Source organism: Salvelinus fontinalis, chromosome 6 (genome assembly GCF_029448725.1).
Source record: "Salvelinus fontinalis isolate EN_2023a chromosome 6, ASM2944872v1, whole genome shotgun sequence".
NCBI classification, from domain to species: Eukaryota; Metazoa; Chordata; class Actinopteri; order Salmoniformes; family Salmonidae; genus Salvelinus; species Salvelinus fontinalis.
In genome coordinates this window covers 29,111,312-29,135,850 of record NC_074670.1, presented here as the reverse complement: position 1 = coordinate 29,135,850, position 24,539 = coordinate 29,111,312, and the positions used below count along the sequence as shown (strand labels likewise).

At 45.9% G+C, this 24,539-nt stretch overlaps 1 protein-coding gene across 6 annotated transcripts in view; it reads right to left on the bottom strand.

Annotated features, from left to right (window-relative positions):
• LOC129857579 (triple functional domain protein-like) overlaps positions 1 to 24,539 on the bottom strand; it is a 137,625-nt gene that overhangs the window by 81,558 nt on the left and 31,528 nt on the right. For 5 of the 6 annotated variants that reach the window (XM_055925991.1, XM_055925990.1, XM_055925986.1 and 2 more), the window contains 3 exons: positions 3,439 to 3,513; positions 2,623 to 2,737; positions 850 to 1,042 (listed from right to left, as the gene is read on the bottom strand). In XM_055925991.1, coding sequence (XP_055781966.1) covers positions 850 to 1,042; positions 2,623 to 2,737; positions 3,439 to 3,513 — 383 coding nt within the window. Of the gene's footprint in view, positions 1 to 849; positions 1,043 to 1,226; positions 1,776 to 2,622; positions 2,738 to 3,438; positions 3,514 to 24,539 lie in introns of those variants that run through there. The other variant, XM_055925989.1, reaches the window with a different exon arrangement.

The window sequence follows — 24,539 nt, the reverse complement described above, 5'->3', positions numbered from 1 at the left end:
CAGATATCATTATTAATGACTATCATGTTACTAAACCAACTGAATAGATTGATTCTGTTATCAAAATTCTATAAACAACATAATTAAACATGGATTATGAGGAGTGGTCAACAACAGATCTATTACGTCCAATGTTCACTTGAAAAGGTGGGCAAAAACATTCCAGGAATTGTAGCTGCAGCCATGTTACCAGTCATAACACATACAATCCCTATGAGATAACATCAACACATGCAGTATCCACAGCTCTTTTAAGCCTATTCATGTGTATGTTGTGTATTCTTTAGCAGTGGGCTCCGACTAATGCCAATCTGGATGTCCCTAATCAGACTGACCTCTTTACTGAGACTCTGCTCTCTCTGAGGCCCATATATCCTTGTTCCACTCTAAATAGGTCAGAACTAAATTTAACAGCTCCAGCTTCCTACCCACACGGGACTCTCTCTGTCACAGCTTTAATATCACTTTCCAATTCCACACAACACTTCCTAGGGCTCATAACGACATCTTGGAACACCTATACACAATTTTAAATTCAATTTGAAGGTAAACAATTCATTTGAAGAAAAAGGCATAAAAACATTCACATTGCAAACTAATTTCCTCATGCATTACAACTCCAGAGACTACAAGCATATTCTCAGTATTGCCTAAAGATGACTAAGATATCCAATCTCCTCAGACACTTTTGGGAAAAGATCCACATCTGAGGATCGATTCAAAGCGGTTGAGTCATAATACTATGGTAGCATTCTCAGAACCCATAAGGCAATCTCGCGCTAGGTAGTTCGCTCGCTCAAATTATTCTGTATGAATGTCATCACAAGAGACAATCCAGGGTGGACCTACCTCAAATTCAAACTTGGAGCTCCCGAAATTGGTCCTCTGTTTCTGCCAGAAGTTGTCTGGTTTGATGATGAGGGCGACGTGGATGCAGGAAGGGAAGGACTCCTGCAGGATCTTCAGCAGAGGCTTGATGCTGTCCCACTTAGAGCCTCGCATGTCAACGATGACCGTGAAGCCATGTCTGCTCACCTCCTCACTGAGACAAACCAAGACAACAACCACAAGCAGCCATGAAATTCACAAATCACCACTCAAATATTTTGTTTACTTCCATGACTGTATTGTTAATATTCAAATGAAAATGAAATGGGTGGTGAAAATCTCGTTCACCAGGTGCCTCAGAAGACAAAAACGTTGAGCTGTTCAATGACTCCGCTTACCAAAAGTGTCCCGTTGCAAAAGAACCATAAAAGGATATCCCCAGTGTTTAAGGCTTAGCATGAGTGTCTCACAGCGCAGGAGGCCCTGTGCTCTGAACTAAATCACTGACTTCACTCTCGGAAAAGACCAGCCCAGCCGTCTCCCCGAGAGAAACAATAAGAAAACAGTGGGAGAGAACGAATGAACCGGAGAGAGAGCAAAATACAAAGTGAGAGCGAGAGTTTGTTTGTGTGTATAAAAGAGAGAGTGTAAAACTGCCCTCCCGCTGAGTGGACAGCACAGACAGTCTCGCCGAGGTAACGCTCCACTAGCAACTCCGATAGCCAACCGCCCACGCCATCCACGTCCTAGTCCAGACCGACGCCCCTTCCCTCCGGATGCCACCCGCACCAGATCCCCTAGACTGTTTTCCTAACCACTAGTCAGCCTCTAGGCTAGTATCCAATAACACTGAAAACAGACAGAGAAGAGGAGAAGCTTGCCTGCAGCTAAACAGCAGAGAGAGAGAGCGAAAAAGAGATGGCCTGAGAATGTCTATCTGCAGTTAGTTATTAGTAAGTGACCCACTCCGCTGTGCTCTCCTCTCCTCTGCTCTGCTCTGCCTGGCGTCATCAGCCCCTACAGAGAGAGGCCCAGGGGGAGTCTAACCTACATACAGCCCTGGACTGCACTACACTATAAACACGCACATGCGCGCACACACACACACACACACACACACACACACACACACACACACACACACACACACACACACACACACACACACACACACACACACACACACACACACACACACACACACACACACACACACACACACACACACGCATACAGACAGACACACGCAAATGCATACAGACACACACAGACACACACACACTGTATACTGAGTAAACTATGTCAACAGTCAGTGGTAACGGTACTGCACCAGGCTGAGGGCTGGAGTATAATACTCTCTCAAATGCTGCACAGGGAGGTGGCTGCTTAAAAGGAAGAATCTATTTCAAATAAAGCAGAGAGGGAAATCACGGTTGGGGAGGAGTTGAATTTGAAAACACACAGCGATACACAGGTAGTCTGGGGAGGGTTTCCTCGTTCATGCTGGACTCCAATAGAATGTGACACGGAGGAGAGTCAACAAGCTGGTTTTCATTATCCAACTTTCAGAGTTAATGCTGTGTGTGTGTGTGTGTGTGTGTGTGTGTGTGTGTGTGTGTGTGTGTGTGTGTGTGTGTGTGTGTGTGTGTGTGTGTGCGTGTGCGTGTGCGTGTGCGTGTGCGTGTGCGTGTGCGTGTGCGTGTGCGTGTGTGTGTGTGTGTGTAGTGCAGGGAAAGGAGACCGGGCTGGGTTCAACAGTGTGTTCAGTTATCATTTATGTATAAGAAACAGTACCTGGGGATACCAGCGAGGTAGGCTATGAGTCTGCGGAGGTCCTCTGTTCGTATTCTGTCATGGTTACTCCTGGCTGGGAACGTAAGGACGGGACCCCCACGTCTATCTCGGCCACCTGGGGAACACATGAACCAGGACCATGAGAAACACACAACAACGGACAACCACTAGACAGGGATTTACAAATCCTGCTAGTTGTCCTCACCTTTTACAGTATAATGGACTCTTATTGTAATACCGGCAACTGAAGAATGCATCACTATTTTACAATAATAGGAGTACTTTGAGGTAAAATCCCTCATATTTATAGCTGTTTACAGCATACTTTATAGCTTTTAGTTAGTGGCAAGACTAAGTCATGAGTCTTGACATGACTAACTCATGCCAGCAGTAAGTCACAGCAGGTCAGGGTCATGGCACGGTTCACACAGACAGCTCCACTCACAGCTTAGCTGAAGCTACATCTCCCTGCAGAGGAAGCCTTGCCTGCCTGATGTTTCCCTGTGTTGTGTTGTAGGCTTTTGTTCCCACCATAATGTGCTGCCTATTCCCAGTGCTCTGCTGTAAATGTAGAGCTGCAGTGAATCATGTGAGGCTGTTTGTGTGTGTGTGTGTGTGTGTGTGTGTGTGTGTGTGTGTGTGTGTGTGTGTGTGTGTGTGTGTGTGTGTGTGTGTGTGTGTGTGTGTGTGTGTGTGTGTGTGTGTGTGTGTGTGTGTGTGTGTGTGTGTGTGTGTGTGTGTGTGTGTGTTCCCATGCCATTCTACAGACCATATAGAATGGTAAACACCATGGATCAGAGACATTGTGTTTCTCACCTGATATGAAGGCAACCTTTTCTTTAAGGATGGGCAGAACGTCTACGGCCTTCATCTCCTCATTTCGATGAAACCCTGAAAAAAACAGAACAGCAAATCAGACCATCAAGGTTCAATTCTGTATTGAAGTTGACTTGATAACATGATGTCAGTCAATCAGTCATATTCTCATTACCACTAATACACAACCTGCTCTGGGTTAGGACTGAAAAAGTTCAGAGCCACAGAGGGCACCAGTTAAAAATCAGTCTCTGAGTTGACCCAGTTCCAGCAGCAGAACCCTGACATGAGATTAAATCAGCCATCTCGTTGTCATTACAACCCTATGACAGGTTGAACTCTTGAGAAGGCCTAATATGAATTCAGGATGATGACAACCACTAATAACAACAAAAATAGACCATAGAAGTTATGAGCATTATCATTAACAGAGTGGTTAAATCCTTATTGTACAACCAAGCAGTCAAAGAGACAAAGCCGTGACTAGATAGATAGCATCATATCTATAGCTCTGGTCTTAACTCATATACTCACCTACTCACCAGATGGCTTACACTCAATATAGAGAGCAACCCACACGTGTACGTACGACCACACACACACCTTTACATTGTGTCATAGCATCATAGCGCAGCCTGTACATTTGGTATTTTTTATTAAACCTTTATTTAACTAGGCAAGTCAGTTAAGAACAAATTCAAATTTACAATGACGGCCTCGGAACAGTGGGTTAACTGCCTTGTTCAGGGGCAAAACAACAGTTTTTTTTACTTTGTCAGCTCGGGGATTCAATCTAGCAACCTTTCGGTTACTGGCCCAACGCTCTAACCACTGGGCTACCTGCCGCCCCAAACAAGACAGAGTAAATCCTGTAGACATACAGTGTAGTAGTAAACTCAGCAAAAAAAGAAACGTCCTCTCACTGTCAACTGCATTTATTTTCATCAAACTTAACATGTGTAAATATGTGTATGAACATAACAAGATTCAACAACTGAGACATACACTGAACAAGTTCCACAGACATGTGAGTAACAGAAATGGAATAACGTGTCGCTGAACAAAGAGGGGGTCAAAATCAAAGAAACTGTCAGTATCTGGTGTGGCCACCAGCTGCATTACGTACTGCAGTGCATCTCCTCCCCATGGACTGCACCAGATTTGCCAGTTCTTGTTGTGAGATGTTACCCCACTCTTCCACCAAGGCACCTGCAAGTTCCCGGACATTTGAGGGGGAATGGCCCTAGCCCTCACCCTCCGATCCAACAGGTCCCAGACGTGCTCAATGGGATTGAGATCCGGGATCTTCGCTGGCCATGGCAGAACACTGACATTCCTGTCTTGCAGGAAATCACGCACAGAACGAGCAGTATGGCTGGTGGCATTGTCATGCTGGAGGGTCATGTCAGGATGAGCCTGCAGGAAGGGTACCTCATGAGGGAGGAGGATGTCTTCCCTGTATCGCACAGCGTTGAGATTGCCTGCAATGACAACAAGCTCAGTCCGATGATGCTGTGACACAACGCCCCAGACCATGATGGACTCCACCTCCAAATCGATTCCGCTCCAGAGTATAGGCCTCGGTGTAACGCTCATTCCTTCGATGATAAACGCAAATCCGACCATCACCCCCGGTGAGACAAACCGCGACTCGTCAGGGAAGAGCACTTTTTGCCAGTTCTGTCTGGTCCAGCGACGGTGGGTTTGTGCCCATAGGCGACGTTGTTGCCGGTAATGTCTGGTGTGGACCTGACTTACAACAGGCCTACAAGCCCTCAGTCCAGCCTCTCTCAGCCTATTGCGGACAGTCTGAGCACTGATGGAGGGATTGTGCATTCCTGGTGTAACTCGGGCAGTTGTTGTTGCCATCCTGTACCTGTCCCGCAGGTGTGATGTTCGGATGTACCAATCCTGTGCAGGTGTTGTTACACGTGGTCTGCCACTGCGTGGACGATCAGCTGTCCGTCCTGTCTTCCTGTAGCGCTGTCTTATGCGTCTCACAGTATGGACATTGCAATTTATTGCCCTGGCTACATCTGCAGTCCTCATGCCTCCTTGCAGCATGCCTAAGGCACGTTCACGCAGATGAGCAGGGACCCTGGGCATCTTTCTTTTGGTGTTTTTCCGTCAGTAGAAAGGCCTCTATAGTGTCCTAAGTTTTCATAACTGTGACCTTAATTGCCTACCGTCTGTAAGCTGTTCGTGTCTTAACGACCGTTCCACAGGTGCATGTTCATTAAGTGTTTATGGTTCATTGAACAAGCATGGGAAACAGTGTTTAAACCCTTTACAAGGAAGATCTGTGACATTATTTGGATTTTTACGAATTATCTTTGAAAGACAGGGTGCTGAAAAAGGGCCGTTTCTTTTTTTGCTGTGTTTAGTAAGTTCATGTCTACTGTACTGACTAGAGCTGCAGCTTACTGTGTTAGACATGGTAGAGCAGCAGCTTACTGTGTTAGACATGGTAGAGCAGCAGCTTACTGTGTTAGACCTGGAAGAGCAGCAGCTTACTTTTAGACCTGGTAGAGCAGCAGCTTACTGTGTTAGACCTGGGAGAACAGCAGCTTACTTTATTAGACCTGGTAGAGCAGCAGCTTACTGTGTTAGACCTGGTAGAGCAGCAGCTTAATTTGTTATACCTGGTAGAGCAGCAGCTTACTGTGTTAGACCTGGTAGACCTGCAGCTTACTGTGTTAGACCTGGTAGACCTGCAGCTTACTGTGTTAGACCTGGTAGACCTGCAGCTTACTGTGTTAGACCTGGTAGAGCAGCAGCTTACTTTGTTAGACCTGGTAGAGCAACAGCTTACTTTTAGACCTGGTAGAGCAGCAGCTTACTGTGTTAGACCTGGTAGAGCAGCAACTTAATTTGTTAGACCTGGTAGACCTGCAGCTTACTGTGTTAGACCTGGTAGAGCAGCAACTTACTGTGTTAGACCTGGTAGAACAGCAGCTTACTGTGTTAGACCTGGTAGAGCAGCAGCTTACTGTGTTAGACCTGGTAGACCTGCAGCTTACTGTGTTAGACCTGGTAGAGCAGCAACTTAATTTGTTAGACCTGGTAGAGTAGCAGCTTACTGTGTTAGACCTGGTAGACCTGCAGCTTACTGTGTTAGACCTGGTAGAGCAGCAGCTTACTGTGTTAGACCTGGTAGACCTGCAGCTTACTGTGTTAGACCTGGTAGAACAGCAGCTTACTGTGTTAGACCTGGTAGACCTGCAGCTTACTGTGTTAGACCTGGTAGAACAGCAGCTTACTGTGTTAGACCTGGTAGAGCAGCAGCTTACTGTGTTAGACCTGGTAGAGCAACAGCTTACTGTGTTAGACCACCTGGTAGAGCAGCAGCTTACTGTGTTAGACCTGGTAGAGCAGCAACTTACTGTGTTAGACCTGGTAGAACAGCAGCTTACTGTGTTAGACCTGGTAGAGCAGCAGCTTACTGTGTTAGACCTGGTAGAACAGCAGCTTACTGTGTTAGACCTGGTAGAGCAGCAAATTACTGTGTTAGACCTGGTAGAACAGCAGCTTACTGTGTTAGACCTGGTAGAGCAGCAGCTTACTGTGTTAGACCTGGTAGACCTGCAGCTTACTGTGTTAGACCTGGTAGAACAGCAGCTTACTGTGTTAGACCTGGTAGACCTGCAGCTTACTTTGTTAGACCTGGTAGAGCAGCAGCTTACTGTGTTAGACCTGGTAGAACAGCAGCTTACTGTGTTAGACCTGGTAGAACAGCAGCTTACTGTGTTAGACCTGGTAGAGCAGCAGCTTACTGTGTTAGACCTGGTAGACCTGCAGCTTACTTTGTTAGACCTGGTAGAGCAGCAGCTTACTGTGTTAGACCTGGTAGAACAGCAGCTTACTGTGTTAGACCTGGTAGAACAGCAGCTTACTGTGTTAGACCTGGTAGAGCAGCAGCTTACTGTGTTAGACCTGGTAGACCTGCAGCTTACTGTGTTAGACCTGGTAGAGCAGCAGCTTACTTTGTTAGACCTGGTAGAGCAACAGCTTACTGTGTTAGACCTGGAAGAGCAGCAGCTTACTGTGTTAGACCTGGTAGACCTGCAGCTTACTGTGTTAGACCTAGTAGAACAGCAGCTTACTGTGTTAGACCTGGTAGAACAGCAGCTTACTGTGTTAGACCTGGAAGAGCAGCAGCTTACTGTGTTAGACCTGGTAGACCTGCAGCTTACTGTGTTAGACCTAGTAGAACAGCAGCTTACTGTGTTAGACCTGGTAGAGCAGCAGCTTACTGTGTTAGACCTGGTAGACCTGCAGCTTACTGTGTTAGACCTGGTAGACCTGCAGCTTACTGTGTTAGACCTGGTAGAGCAACAGCTTACTTTGTTAGACCTGGTAGAGCAGCAGCTTACTGTGTTAGACCTGGTAGACCTGCAGCTTACTGTGTTAGACCTGGTAGAGCAGCAGCTTACTGTGTTAGACCTGGTAGACCTGCAGCTTACTGTGTTAGACCTGGTAGAACAGCAGCTTACTGTGTTAGACCTGGTAGAGCAGCAGCTTACTGTGTTAGACCTGGTAGACCTGCAGCTTACTGTGTTAGACCTGGTAGAGCAGCAGCTTACTTTGTTAGACCTGGTAGAGCAACAGCTTACTTTTAGACCTGGTAGAGCAGCAGCTTACTGTGTTAGACCTGGTAGAGCAGCAGCTTACTTTGTTAGACCTGGTAGAGCAACAGCTTACTGTGTTAGACCTGGTAGAGCAGCAGCTTACTTAACTAATAAACTGGAGAGAGGAAACAGAGAGAGGGAGAGAGGGAGAGAGAAAGAGCGAGTGGGAGAGAGAGAGCGAGCGAGAGGAGAGGGAAAATGAGAGAGAAAGATGGAGGGAGCGAGCGAGAGGTCTATTTCAAATAAAGCAGAGAGGGAAATCACGGTTGGGGAGGAGTTGAATTTGAAAACACACAGCGATACACAGGTGGTCTGGGGAGGGTTTCCTCGTTCATGCTGGACTCCAATAGAATGTGACACGGAGGAGAGTCAACAAGCTGGTTTTCATTATCCAACTTTCAGAGTTAATGCTGTGTGTGTGTGTGTGTGTGTGTGTGTGTGTGTGTGTGTGTGTGGGTGTGGGTGTGGGTGTGTGTGTATAGTGCAGGGAAAGGAAGCTCCGAGGCCAATGCTCTTACTCTGAATATTTTATGGACATGCTAATAGGCAGTAGCTAGATTTTATCTCCTGCAAAGCTGCAACGTTATATACTGTATTTCCCACTCACTGTTCCACCCCATGGGGAGAGGTGGTTTGTGTCCCAAATGGCACCCTATTCTACATGGGGTCTGGTCAAAAGTACTGCAATAAATAGGAGATATGGTGCCATTTTGGATGCATTCATGGTCATATTACCATATCAAACCACTCCTCGTAGACTCAAACTGCAGTCCCCTGTCCCCAACCCACTTTGTCACAGCTCAATGGATTTGTTGTTGTTGCAATTATCCAAAATTGTTATTCATTTTACTGTAACATAAAATCTGACTTTCACAAGGCATTGCATGATATGATTAATAGCATCCTATCAAAAAAGATGGTCGACTCAATAAGTGTGAATGTCGATTAAAAGTACTAGTTCATTCTGAGGTTAAAACAGTTGCCAGATACGGACAGAAAAGAGTATGAAATAAAGGTTGTCAATCACTCTGTCTTGATAATGCATGAATAATCACTCAGTGTGCTGCCGTGTACCCTTTGAAAACAACTGCATAGAAACGGCTTTATACAATTTTGGCCTACTACCGTGCCTCGCTGGAGAGAAAATGTACCTGTTTAAACGGGAATGGTGAGGCCAAGGGAAGGTCCTTTTAGGATGCCGATCTCATCATTCTGTAAGATCTGTTCATGACGTAACATGTAGTACTGAGTACTGCAGTTTATACTCAGATGTGTTCGTTTCTGGGCGTTTTGCCCTGTGTTTGAGGCCTTGTTTGCCTTTGTGGGCTAATGAGTTGATTTCATCTATTGCTATTGGCCAAATTCGTTATGTTTAATGAAGTTATGTATTTTCCCCTAACCAGTGTTACCAGTTTCCTCATCTCTCTGTTGTATATTTTGTCAATATAACACTGGATCCAGTCCTCTCTGTCACCTCCACTGTAGGCTTAGGACACACTCTTAGAGAAAAAGGTGCGATCTAGAACCAAAAAGGAAGAACCCTTTTGTAAACCTTTTTTTTAAGAGTATACAACCAATGACACCTGATCGACCGACTCTGTTGTAACTGTTGTAACTGTTGATGCTCCACACCAACTAGATAGGATGGAGGACGCAGCAGTCTAACACAGGCCTACTGTAAGTACCAGAAAGTATCCAGAGTAATCAGTATTTTCTTAGATAATATCATAAATAGACTACCAGGAAATATCATAAATAGACTACCAGGAAATATCATAAATAGACTACCAGGAAATATCATAAATAGACTACCAGGAAATATCATAAATAGACTACCAGGAAATATCATAAATAGACTACCAGGAAATATCATAAATACGTAGATTACCAGGAAATATCATAAATAGACAACCAGGAAATATCATAAATAGACTACCAGGAAATATCATAAATACGTAGATTACCAGGAAATATCATAAATAGATTACCAGGAAATATCATAAATAGACAACCAGGAAATATCATAAATAGACTACCAGGAAATATCATAAATACGTAGATTACCAGGAAATATCATAAATAGATTACCAGGAAATATCATAAATAGACTACCAGGAAATATCATAAATAGACTACCAGGAAATATCAGAAATAGATTACCAGGAAATATCAGAAATAGACTACCAGGAAATATCAGAAATAGACTACCAGGAAATATCATAAATAGACTACCAGGAAATAGCATAAATAGACTACCTGGAAATAGCATAAATAGACTACCAGGAAATAGCATAAATAGACTACCAGGAATGTCACGCCCTGGCCTTAGTATTCTTTGTTTTCTTTATTATTTTAGTTAGGTCAGGGTGTGACATGGGGAATGTTTGTTTTGTTGGTTTTGGGTGTTTCTATGGTAAAGGGGTTATTGGGTGTAGTATATGGGTTTGTGTTGAGTTCAGGTGTCTAGCGTTGTCTATGTATGTTTAGTTATCTAGGAGAGTCTATGGTTACCTGAATGAGTTCCCAATTAGAGACAGCTGATTTCGGTTGTCTCTGATTGGGAGCCTTATTTAGGGTAGCCATAGGCTTTCATTTGTTGTGAGTAGTTGTCTATGTGATACGTTTGTAGCCAGTGTGTGCACATCGTTGTTTAGCTTCACGATCGTTTTCTTGTTTTGTTTAGTGTTTAAGTGTTTTGTTTCGTTTGCCTTCTTCGTTAAATAAAAAGGAGATGGCTTATTTTCCTAAAGCTGCGTTTTGGTCCGTCAATCCTCCACACGATCGTGACAGAACTACTCACCAATACAGGACCAAGCGGCATGGAAAGCGGCAACAGGACCCACCTATACAGGATTCGTGGACATGGGAGGAGATACTGGATGGTAAGGGGCCGTGGGCACAACCGGGAGAATATCGCCTTCCTCGTGAAGAGCTGGAGGCAGCTAAAGCCGAGAGGAGGCGATATGAGGAGGCAGCACGGAGACAAGGCTGGAAGCCCGTGAGTACAACCCCAAAATTTCTTGGGGGGGGCCTTAAAGGGAGTGTGGCGAAGTCAGGTAGGAAACCTGCGCCTACTCCCTGTACTTACCGTGGAGAGCGAGAGTACGGGCAGACACCGTGTTACGCAGTAGAGCGCACGGTGTCTCCTGTACGCGTGCATAGCCCGGTTCGGTACATTCCAGCTCCACGTATCGGCCGGGCTAGACTGAGTGTTGAGCCGTATGTCATGAAGCCGGCCCAACGCATCTGGTCACCAGTGCGTCTCCTCGGGCCGGCGTACATGGCACCAGCCTTACGCATGGTGTCCCCGGTTCGCCTACATAGGCCGGTGCGGGTTTTTCCACCTCCCCGCACTGGTCAGGCGACGGGGAGCATACAACCAGGTAGGGTTGGGCAGGCTCGGCGCTCAAGGGAGCCAGTACGCCTGCACGGTCCGGTATTTCCGGCGCCACCTCCCCGCCCCAACCCAGTACCACCAGTGCCTCCTCCACGCACTAGCTATATGGTGCGTGTCTCCAGCCCTTTACCACCAGTGCCTAAACCACGCACCAAGCCTCCTGTGTTTCCCCAGAGTCCTGTGCGTCCTGTTGCTGCTCCCCGCACTAGCCCTGAGATGCGTGTCCCCAGCCCGGTGCCACCAGTCCCGGCACCACGCACCAGGCCTACAGTGCGCCTCAGCCGGCAGGAGTCTGCCGTCTGCACAGCGATGCCTGAACTGCCCGTCTGCCAAGCGCCATCTGAGCCATCCGTCTCCCCAGCGCCATCTGAGCCATCCGTCTCCCCAGCGCCATCTGAGCCATCCGTCTCCCCAGCGCCGTCTGAGCCATCCGTCTGCCATGAGCCTGCAAAGCCGCCCGTCTGCCATGAGCCTACAGAGCCGCCCGCCAGACAGGAGCCGCTAGAGCCGCCCGTCAGACAGGAGCCGCTAGAGCCGCCCGCCAGACAGGAGCCGCTAGAGCCGCCCGCCAGACAGGAGCCGCTAGAGCCGCCCGCCAGACAGGATCTGCCAGAGCCGCCCGCCAGACAGGATCTGCCAGAGCCGCCAACCAGACAGGATCTGCCAGAGCCGCCAACCAGACAGGATCTCCCAGAGCCGCCAACCAGACAGGATCTGCCAGAGCCGCCAACCAGACAGGATCTGCCAGAGCCGCCAACCAGACAGGATCTGCCAGAGCCGCCAACCAGACAGGATCTGCCAGAGCCGCCAACCAGACAGGATCTGCCAGAGCCGCCAACCAGACAGGATCTGCCAGAGCCGCCAACCAGACAGGATCTGCCAGAGCCGCCAACCAGCCAGGATCTGCCAGAGCCGCCAACCAGCCAGGATCTGCCAGAGCCGCCAACCAGCCAGGATCTGCCAGATCCGTCAGCCAGCCATGAGCAGCCAGATCCGTCAGCCAGCCATGAGCAGCCAGATCCGTCAGCCAGCCATGAGCAGCCAGATCCGTCAGCTAGCCATGAGCAGCCAGATCCGTCAGCTAGCCATGAGCAGCCAGATCCGTCAGCCAGCCATGAGCAGCCAGATCCGTCAGCCAGCCATGAGCAGCCAGATCCGTCAGCCAGCCATGAGCAGCCAGATCCGTCAGCCAGCCATGAGCAGCCAGATCCGTCAGCCAGCCATGAGCAGCCAGATCCGTCAGCCAGCCATGAGCAGCCAGATCCGTCAGCCAGCCATGAGCAGCCAGATCCGTCAGCCAGCCATGAGCAGCCAGATCCGTCAGCCAGCCACGAGCAGCCAGATCCGTCAGCCAGCCATGAGCAGCTAGATCCGTCAGCCAGCCATGGGCCGTCCCTCAGTCCGTAGCTGCAGTCCCTCAGTCCGGTGCTACAGTCCCTCAGCCTGGTGCTGCCCCTTATCCTGGTGCTGTCCCTTACCCTGGTACTGCCCCTTAGTTCGGAGCTGCCCCTGACCCTGGTACTGCCCCTTACCCTGGTACTGCCCCTTAGTCCGGAGCTGCCCCTTAGTCCGGAACTGCCCCTTAATGCAGTGGGGTTAATGTGGAGGGGGGTCATTTGGAGGAAGCTAAGGAGGCGGTTAGGGACTGTGGTGACGTGGGGACCACGACCAGAGCCGGAGCCGCCACCATGGATGGAAGCCCACCCAGACCCTCCCCTAGACTGTGTAATGGTGCGCCCGGAGTTCGCACCTTAAGGGGGGGGTTATGTCACGCCCTGGCCTTAGTATTCTTTGTTTTCTTTATTATTTTAGTTAGGTCAGGGTGTGACATGGGGAATGTTTGTTTTGTTGGTTTTGGGTGTTTCTATGGTAAAGGGGTTATTGGGTGTAGTATATGGGTTTGTGTTGAGTTCAGGTGTCTAGCGTTGTCTATGTATGTTTAGTTATCTAGGAGAGTCTATGGTTACCTGAATGAGTTCCCAATTAGAGACAGCTGATTTCGGTTGTCTCTGATTGGGAGCCTTATTTAGGGTAGCCATAGGCTTTCATTTGTTGTGAGTAGTTGTCTATGTGATACGTTTGTAGCCAGTGTGTGCACATCGTTGTTTAGCTTCACGATCGTTTTCTTGTTTTGTTTAGTGTTTAAGTGTTTTGTTTCGTTTGCCTTCTTCGTTAAATAAAAAGGAGATGGCTTATTTTCCTAAAGCTGCGTTTTGGTCCGTCAATCCTCCACACGATCGTGACAAGGAAATGTCATAAATACGTAGATTACCAGGAAATATCATAAATAGATTACCAGGAAATATCATAAATAGATTACCAGGAAATATCATAAATAGACTACCAGGAAATATCATAAATAGACTACCAGGAAATATCAGAAATAGATTACCAGGAAATAGCATAAATAGACTACCAGGAAATATCAGAAATAGACTACCAGGTAATCCAGGTAATGTCAGCCCAGTCTAAACATTCCTGCAGCAGCATGTGAGAGTGTAGACCTGTGTGTGTGTGTGGTACAGTAACACAGGGCATGGGCCCCACTGGAAACACAACTCCTCTGTTTCCTGTCAAGTGTGCCCACATTCCTCCCCCCCTCTTTCTCGCTCTCACTCTCCCCCCGTCTCTCTCTCTCCCCCCACCTCTCTCTTTATCTCTCTCTCTCTGGTGTTTTTATGTAACAGCCTGATAATGGCCCACATCCAACACTGATCTCCACTGCACTTCTAGAGGCACCGAAAAGGGTCAACACCACACACACACACACACACACACACACACACACACACAAACACACACACACACACACACACACACACACACACACACACACACACAGTTAGAAGTACAGATCAGGGTCAGCAGGGAGAGGCAGAGTTCCACTATGTTCGTCTCAGACAATGCTCCACCTAGAAGACAGGCCAGACACACCTTGTTTAGTGGTTGTTGTGTGTTTCTCATGCTGGCTCCTGTGTTATCCAGGTGGCCAGAAGTAACCGTGATTACGAACAGAGGCCCTCTACAGACTCATAGCCTACCTCACTGGCATCCCCAGGTACACACACACACACACACACACACACACACACACACACACACACACACACACACACACACACACACACACACACACACACACACACACACACACACACACCTCACACTGTGCTCTGCACGCAGTGTGGTGCAATAAGTCACTTCTGAACCAGAACATGTAGAATCATCAAATTAGCCCAAGCAATTGAAGCATATGAGCTCATTTAAGATTTTCACTGCTAGGCCTACATGTTCAGCCTGTTTTACATGAGTACAAACCCCAATATCCCAGCACCTTCACTGCAATATCCCTCCATACGGTAATTGGTGAACAATCATTATAACGCAGGCAGAACCACGTAGCCTTCATTTACAAGTCTGCCAAGCATGAAATGAAGGTTGTCAATCACTCATCCTTGATAATGTATTAATAATGAGGGCAATCCATTCTACTCACTCAGTGTGCTGTCGTGTGCCCTTTGAAAACAAACTGCATAGAAACGGATTTCTACAATATAGTCCTACTACTGTGCCTCGCTGGAGAGAAGAGAAGGAAACACTACTTGTACTATCAAATCAAACTTTATTTGTCACGTGCGCCGAATACAACAAGTGTAGACCTTACCGTGAAATGCTTACTTACAAGCCCTTAACCAACTGTGCAGTTCAAGAAAGAGTTAAGAAAATATTTACCAAATAAACAAAAGTAAAAAATTATAAAAAGTAACACAATCAAATAACAATAATGAGGCTATATACAGGGGGTACGGAGTCATTGTGTGGGGGTACAGGTTAGTTGAGGTAATTTGTACATGTAGGTAGGGGTGAAGTGACTATGCATAGATAATAAACAGTGAGTAGCAGCAGTGTACAGGGGGGGGGGTCAATGTAAATAATCCGGTGGCCATTTGATTAATTGTTCAGCAGTCGAATGGCTTGGGGAAGAAGCTGTTAAGGAGCCTTTTGGTCCTAGACTTGGCGCTCCGGTACCGCTTGCCCTGCGGTAACAGAGAAAACAGTCTATGACTTGAGTGAGTGGAGTCTCTGACAATTTTTGGGGCTTTCCTCTGACACCGCCTAGTATATACAGTGGCAAGAAAAAGTATGTGAACCCTTTGGCATTACCTGGATTTCTGCATAAATTGGTCATAAAATAAAATCTGATCTTCATCTAAGTCACAACAATAGACAAACACAGTCTGCTTAAACTAATAACACACAAACAATTATACGTTTTCATGTCTTTATTGAACACACCCTGTAAACATTCACAGTGCAGGTTAGAAAAAGGTATGTGAACCCTTGGATTTAATAACTGGTTGACCCTCCTTTGGCAACAATAACCTCAACCAAACGTTTTCTGTAGTTGCGGATCAGACCTGCACAACGGTCAGGAGGAATTTTGGACCATTACTCTTTATAAAACTGTTTAAGTTCAGCAATATTCTTGGGATGACTGGTGTGAACTGCTTTCTTGAGGTCATGTCACAGCATCTCAATCGGGTTGAGGTCAAGACTCTGACTGGGCCACTCCAGAAGGCGTATTTTCTTCTGTGGAAGCCATTCTGTTGCTGATTTACTTCTGTGTTTTGGGTCGTTGTCCTGTTGCATCACCCAACTTCTGTTGAGCTTCAATTGACAGACAGATAGCCTAACATTCTCCTGCAAAATGTATTGATAAACTTGGGACTTCATTTTTCCGTCGATGATATCAAGCTGTCCAGGCCCTGAGGCAACAATTCAGCCCTAAACCATGATGCTCCCTCCACCATACTTTACAGTTGGGATGAGGTTTTGATGTTGGTGTGCTGTGTCTTTTTATCTCCACACATTGTGTTGTGTGTTCCTTCAGAACAACTCAACTTTAGTTTAATCTGTCCACAGAATATTTTGCCAGAAGTGCTGTGGAACATCCAGGTGCTCTTTTGCAAACTTAAAACGTGCAGCAATGTTTTTTTTGGACAGCAGTGGCTTCTTCCATGGTGTCCTCACATGAACACTATTCTTATTTAGTGTTTTACCTATTGTAGACTCATCAACAAAGATGTTAGCATGTTGCAGAGATTTCTGTAAGCCTTTAGCTGACACTCTAGGATTCTTCTTATCCTCATTGAGCATTCTGCGCTGTGCTCTTGCAGTCATCTTTGCAGGACGACCACTCCTGGGGAGAGTAGCAACAGTTCTAAACTTTCTCCATTTATAGACAATTTATTTGTCTGACCGTGGATTGATGGACATCAAGGCTTTTAGAGATACTTTTGTAACCCTTTCCAGCTTTATGCAAGTCAACAACTCTTAATCTTAGATCTTCTGAGATATCTTTTGTTCGGGGCATGGTTCACATCATGCACATGCTTCTTGTGAATGGGAAACTCAAATTTTGTGAGTGTTTTTTATAGGGCAGGTCAGCTCTAACCAACATCTCCAATCTCGTTTCATTGATTGGACTCCAGGTTAGCTGACTCCTGACTAATTAGCTTTGGAGAAGTCATGGGGCCACAGTGTCACATCGGATGGGGCCACAGTGTCTCCTGACCCCTCCTGTCTCAGCCTCCAGTATTTATGCTGCAGTAGTTTATGTGTCGGGGGGCTAGGGTCAGTTTGTTATATCTGGAGTACTTCTCCTGTCTTATCCGGTGTCCTGTGTGAATTATTTAAGTATGCTCTCTCTAATTCTCTTTCTCTCTTTCTTTCTCTCTCTCGGAGGACCTGAGCCCTAGGGCCATGCCTCAGGACTACCTGGCATGATGACTCCTTGCTGTCCCCAGTCCACCTGGCCGTGCTGCTGCTCCAGTTTCAACTGTTCTGCCTGCGGCTATGGAACCCTGACGTGCTGTTTTCAACTCTCTAGAGACAGCAGGAGCGGTAGAGATACTCTCAATGATCGGCTATGAAAAGCCAACTGACATTTACTCCTGAGGTGCTGACTTGCTGCACCCTCGACAACTACTGTGATTATTCTTATTTGACCATGCTGGTCATTTATGAACATTTGAACATCTTGGCCATGTTCTGTTATAATCTCCACCCGGCACAGCCAGAAGAGAACTGGCCACCCCTCATAGCCTGGTTCCTCTCTAGGTTTCTTCCTAGGTTTTGGCCTTTCATGGAAGTTTTTCCTAGCCACCGTGCTTCTACACCTGCACCTGCATGTACTTTGAGATATCAGCTGATGTAAGAAGGGCAATATAAATCTATTTGATTTGATTAGCCTTGGGGTTCACATACTTTTGCCACTCTACACTGCGAATGTTTAAATTATGTATTCAATATAGACAAGAAAAATACAATAATTTGTGTGTTATTAGTTTAAGCACAATGTGTATGTCTATTGTTGTGACTTTGATGAAGATCAGATCAAATTGTATGACCAATTTATGCCAAAATACAGGTAATTCCAAAGGGTTCAAATACTTTTTCTTGCCACTGTAGGTCCTGGATGGCAGGAAGCTTGGCCCCACTGATGTACTGGGCCGTACGCACCACCCTCTGTCGCGCCTTACGGTCAGATGCCGAGCAGTTGCCATACCAGGCGGTGATGCAATCAGATCAGAAATATTCTGTTCAAACAATGGCAAGAACAACTTAATCATATGACTTATTCATGAAGTCTGATCTACTTCAGGAGATGACAGCTGCTGCATCATATTGACATCAACCATTCATTGGCAGGAAATAAATGGCTCAACAGAACCATGATGGTGATGATAGGGAGGCGGTGCAGCATTTGATGCTGTCGATGTGTTGCCTTATAATAGATGATGTTTCACAATGCACACACAATGTTCACTTGAGCTATGGTGTGGTGTTGGCTGATGTAGCTAATAACAGTGTTGTCCTCAAGTCACTAAACGTCATGTGAGGCATGCTTCTACACCTGCATTGCTTGCTGTTTGGGGTTTTAGGCTGGGTTTCTGTACAGCACTTTGAAATATCAGCTGATGTACGAAGGGCTATATAAATACATTTGATTTGATTTGATTTAAATCGTGACTTGAGTCATGGTTTGAAGGATATACATTCCTTCCTTTGTCTCAGCTAGGGTTCATTCCCCCCACCCCCACATCGCAGCAGTGGAAGTATTGCACAAGCTGAAAAATATGCTACCGGATTCTGGGTACATTATCATGTAAAAAAAATAGTGCTCCCTCCCTCCCGTAGATGGAATTACAATGTAAATTATGAGGGAGCAGAAGGAGTGCCACTGCCGACAGATTTACTGAATGAATAAAACAAAAATCCTTATAGCCACACAGTCTGATGAAAACAGCACTGTGCAGAATACAGACACACTCCACCAATACCTCGGCATCCTGTACACAAGTTCCTCTATATCTGTTTTATCATGTGGATATATATCACTTTGGGAGCTCTTGGAGAAATGTAAAAAGTAGACCTGTCACAACAGTATGACCGGGTGTATGGACAAATGGAACAACAGTAGATTGAAGAGGAAATAAACTCCACCACTCCAGCTCTTTGAGAAAACATGCATAAATAAAAGATGAATTTAGAGAGGTTTTGGACCCACAACACTGCGTATACTACTACACTAAGTTGTCCATGTCTGCCTCCCAAATGGCAACCTATTCCCTTCATAATGCACTACCTTTGACCCTCAGAACGGGAAGTTGGCCTGTGCTGTGCCTGGTCTGATCTACTGAAGCAAACATAGAGCTAGGCCAGCAGCTCTCTCTAGCCTAAAGCCTGTAGCATCACAGTAACCTCTCTCTCTCACCAGGCACCAGGCACCAGGCACCGTGTAAGGAAAGTATGTCAATCCCCTCTTCAGTCAGTTTAACAGCACTTTACTTACAAGGACCACAGACAAACAGCAAGACCAGCTGCTTCACATGGTCTGTCCCCAAATGGCACCCTATCTCCTTTATATTGCACTACTTTTGACCAGGGCTCATGCAGTGCACTATATAGGGAATAGGGTGCCATTTGGGCCGGAGACTTTTAGCCTCTCAGAGGACTGACTTCCACACCAGTGTGATAGTACACAAGTACTCACTCTCCCCAGTCAGTCATGTTCATCATAGTGCTCTGCCCCGAATAGGATGTTTTGTGGACAACCTTTGTGGATGACCTATGCTGCTACAAGGAGCAAAAGGGTCTAAGTAAGTAGCTTGAAAAAGCCAAGCACAGGACAAGTAAGTTCATTTTGGGCTAGAGGATGAGAGTAAACCAACCAATAAGGACATTCTGGACATAATAATTTAGCAGCTAAGGCAGGCCGACTACTTCCCCAGCCCCAATGTTATACAGTAGCTAAACCCCCAAACAGTGAACAAACAAATGGAATTAAATGGTTCATCCACCACTTCCCTTATACATCCTAAATGCATTTCCTGCCCTGGTGCAAATGTATGGGGATGATTTCTGATGAGGCGAATCAGACCCAGCGTTCCTGGCCACAGCCGTCATGTATTCAGAGCTTGTCTGTTTCCCAAATGGCACCCTATCCTTACATAGTGCACATTTTTTGACCCGAGCCCTATAAACGAGTGCACTGTATAGAGAATAGGGTGCCATTTGGGATGCAAACCCTTGTGTAAAGAAAGCCATGGCTAGGGCTGTGATGGGAGCCATTCTTCACAGCTGTGTCATGCGATCAGCTCAGCTTGACTCTGGAGCGCTTCAAATCCAGAGGAAGTGTGGGTGTTTCTCTTCACCCTGCAGGTCCAGTCACAGAGGCCTCAGACACTCTAATCTCATTTAGATGGAGAGGGAAACTTTGCCTGTATGCTGTGTGCTTTGGCCTGGCTCTGCTCTGCGCAGCACCGACACCCTTTTTCTGGGGGTTTAAGTATAGCATTTCCTCTGAGGTAACGATGTGCCACTTTCTTTTGCCAGTTTTTGAGACCCTAAATAAGCAGAAGGCAGAACAGAAACAGGACACGGTCCTGAGTGACCAGGTCTCTCAGCGCTACAGAATGTGTCACTGCTGTTTTCTGGTCCGGTTCTGCCGTTAGTACATGGCAGACCTGGGTTGAACATTTTATTTCATATTATATTTTAGGTGCGCTTGATTCAGTTTACCAGACATGCTGGGTGGGCACTGGGCGGGGTTTGGATTTATGGTGAAATCTTAGGTATATAAACTGATACATTCTTAAATCCAGGTGTCTATGCTGTGCTTTCTGAATATTGTTGGATCAGTCATAGACGATTAAAGACCAATTATATGGTGCTGTTGATATGTTGTTTTCCATCTCTCCAGTGTGACAACCTACACTATAATAACAACAGTCTCATGTTCCATTAGTACCAGGGGGAGCAATGACACCAAACAACTAAAGAGCTGTACGACCTTCACAGTCAGTTGGAAGAGACCCAGCCTTTCTCAGCTCAACAGATTCACAATCTCTTTCATTGTGCTGTTGCAGCTTCTTTAAAACAATGTTACTAAATGAAAAACACTAGGCTAGGCTTCTTCAATACTGTGTTGTACTACGTAGAGAAATTCACAGCTGTGTTCTTACCGTTTTTTATTAAAACACCACTCTGCCATATAAAACATCATTGTACTCAGTATGTTAATGTCTTTTCTGTGCATCACCCCAAAAAGCCTATTAACCAGTGAAATGACCCTTTTCTCCCTCCCTGCTTTTAAAGGTAGCACTGTGGCCATCTGTCGACTGATCCCTCTCTTACACAGACACTTCCAATACTGTCCTCACCTCGTTTATTTTATAACTCCCTCTCCTTCTATTGACCGTGGCATTGTTAACTCTACCATTGGCCTCTCCATGGGCAACCCTCTCTATGTTGTGTGTTCACCCTTGGATCCATCCCTCTAAATCTCTTCTATGAGCCTGGTTCACAAATCACAAGTGCAATCCAAAGACAATGTGTAATGGTGAACACTAAGCTATAGTCTACAGGTTAACACTTGGCCTGTACAGGACAGAGAATGTAGCATGTGTCCGTTCTCCATTCTATACAGGGCAAGGCCAACACTAGACTATACCTTACATTTGTTCTCCCATCTTCTCTAGTATCCCACCTCCACCCGACAACAAGCCCTCACAGAAGAGTGTTATGATGAGACAGAGACAGGCCAAGGTGATATGGGACAGACAGGAGACCAGAGTACTGTCCCAAATTGCACCCTATTCCCTTTATATAGTGCACTACCTTTGACCAGGGATGTAGCCCATTGGGATGTAGCCCAGAGCTGTAATGAGAAGTCCCTGGAAGAAGAAGTGACAGGTTGAGATGGTGGAGATTTACAGTCGACCCTGATCTCATTCCGTAGCTCTCTCTCAGCTATCTTCATGACAAATGGCCTTCATTTTCTCCTGTCCCCTCGGAGGGCGGCGCCAGGAGCGCCACAGATTCTTCTGCATTTATTATCTCACCACTGGTCACAGGTGCTTCCCAAATGGCACCTCCTATTCCTATACAGTATACTATATAGGGCTCTGGTCAAAAGTAGTGCAGTATGTAGGGAATAGGCTGCCATTTGGGATGCAATAACAGTCTCCAGGCTGGACAATAAACCACAATCACATTTTTCTGAGTAAACAAGCAATTCCCCCCATTTTAACTTACACCGGTCTGTGTCTTCTGTGATCAAAAAGAGAGTCAGTGCATGGGCTTGCTTAGCCAGAGTCCACATCGAAGCCCGGATGGTCATTGTTCAATTCACTGTTTTCAGATAGATAAAGTGAGCCCCAAATGACACCCTATTCCCTATATAATGAACTAGTTTTGATCAGAGCCTGGCATGGTAGTAGTTCACTATATAGGGAATAGGGTGCCATTTGGTACAGAGACATAGCCTATAGCTAATACATAAGGAAACTACAGCATAGGGGCTCTGGTAGACTAGGTGGCTGGAGCCACAGAGCTTCATAAGTCAAGGACACTCTACCCTCTTCCCCTCTTCTCTGAAAGCTGATAGCACCTAATGCTGCAGAGGGAATCTGAACAGCAAACCACACAAGTAGAGACTAATGTCCCTTAGCAATACAGTAATGTACAGAAATAGACAAACACAAACCATTCACACAAATGACATTGTATTTACCAAAACAGGAGAATCAACTAGCTTCCCTAATCATGCACCAAGACAGACCCAGAGAGCAACAACAGGGTGAATACTAATATCTGAGATGACCACTGTAATGTTACCTGACAGTTGGATGAGGGTACTCCCTGCCTGTGCATACTGCCAGCTGTGATTATCCAACACCGCCATCATGACAGGTACCACGTGAACTCCTGATTTGACCTTTCTCTGTCTAACAAAGGAGCTAGTGAAATCCTAGGTCATAGAGAAATCCTAGGTGGGCAGCCAACCATTAGTCTGGGTAGGCAGGCCCTGTATGTCAGGAAGAAAATCAGACAACCTGCCTCTCGGCCTCCCGGGAACCAAGTGTTACCTCGAAGGCAATGCCAGGTCTTTTGACCAATTGGAGCTTTTCTTTCTTGTCCCCCGCTGCCCCCCAAATAAGATTTACTGACGAGGAGTGTTGCTTTGAATTAAGCAATTCTGCCTCACTCTCGACTCCATGGAAAAAAAGTTAAGCAGGACCAAACAGTTGTCGTACATGGATTTGCGGTGGAATAGGCTTTATTGATGATTGCTTTTAATCCCCTCTCTAATTTCTGGACCCCTGTCCACTACCCAGCAAAATGCAGCCATTTACATCCCACTTACAACTAGGGCTGGGCGGTATACCTTATTGTACTATATACCGGTATTGATACAGGAACCGGTTTGGGTTTTACTTTACCCTCTATAACGATATTTCAATGTTTGTTTTGTTAAATGTGATATGCAACTCCAGCGCATGTAATGTCCATTTTTATGGGTTTACTCAGTTTGCTACATGAGTCATCTCTCGCTCCGCTCCTCTTGCTGAATGCTGCTTCCCACACGCCTCGTCACTCACGGAGAGAGCACTTTTCTTGCCGTTCATTCTGCAGTATACATGGTCAGATGCAAACATATGTTGGTGACAACAATGGTGCTTTCTGCAAGCGTTCTATAATTACAGTATTAGTTTGTGTATCATACTATCTGCTAGTATTTATTTTATTATCAAGTTCTAGCTAAAATAATTTGTGTTAGCCACTAATACTAATCACTGGTTAGCTGGCTACCTAGCTTGCTAAATGTACTAAGTCAGAGCAAACTTTGGTAGCTAATACAGCCTGGTATTAGTGCTGATGTAGGCCTAGATAAACATGTTGTTTGTGCAACGGTATCTTCCAAAAAAGAGAGGAATAGACGAAGCATGAATATGTTAGCTAGCTAGCTACATGAGATAAGAAAACATGTATTGTAACATCAAATTAGGGTACCCTGGAAACACTGACCAACACTTTGGTTCCTACCCTGTTGATAATTCCTCCCTGGCTTATTCCTGCGTTGTCATGTCAAAGAATGTATTCAAGGTGCTGCCCACTATATTCCAACTGAATTAGATTCAGCATTCTATTTCCATGACGCCAACAGTTCACCATTTAACTAGGCCAAGATGTTTTCCCATATTATGCAGCTCTGTGGGGCACAGTAATTTTTTTACATTATGAAGGGCTTGACATTAATTTATGATTTTTCACTTGATCTGTAACACCATGGGCCAAATAGGTGACTGTACATTGACATTGCATTGTATTGTGTTGTATGATGTAATATGCAAAGTATTATTATTACCATACAGAGAATTAGACAATGTAGGCTACCCCTAAGCCTATTGGCTTATTTGCATAGTCAAGCCTGTCTCAAAATACAACACTGCCCCTTTAATTAAGACATAAGCTTTTTACCTGACTGGCTTTTCAAACATATGACCAGAACCAAGAACTCATTGATACCCCTATTATAGCCAGTATCTTTGGTCAATCAGAGAGAGGCTGTCCAGCAGGCACATTACCATGTAGCTAGGTTTAAAGCTTTTCAAAGGAAAGTCAAGGGGGAATTGCCATTTGTTTCTCTTAATAGGGGAGAAAGCAGAAGTAACTTGGAGGTGGTTTATTTAGCCTTGACTCACAAAGGCAAATGGTCTGTAAAAGGTCTT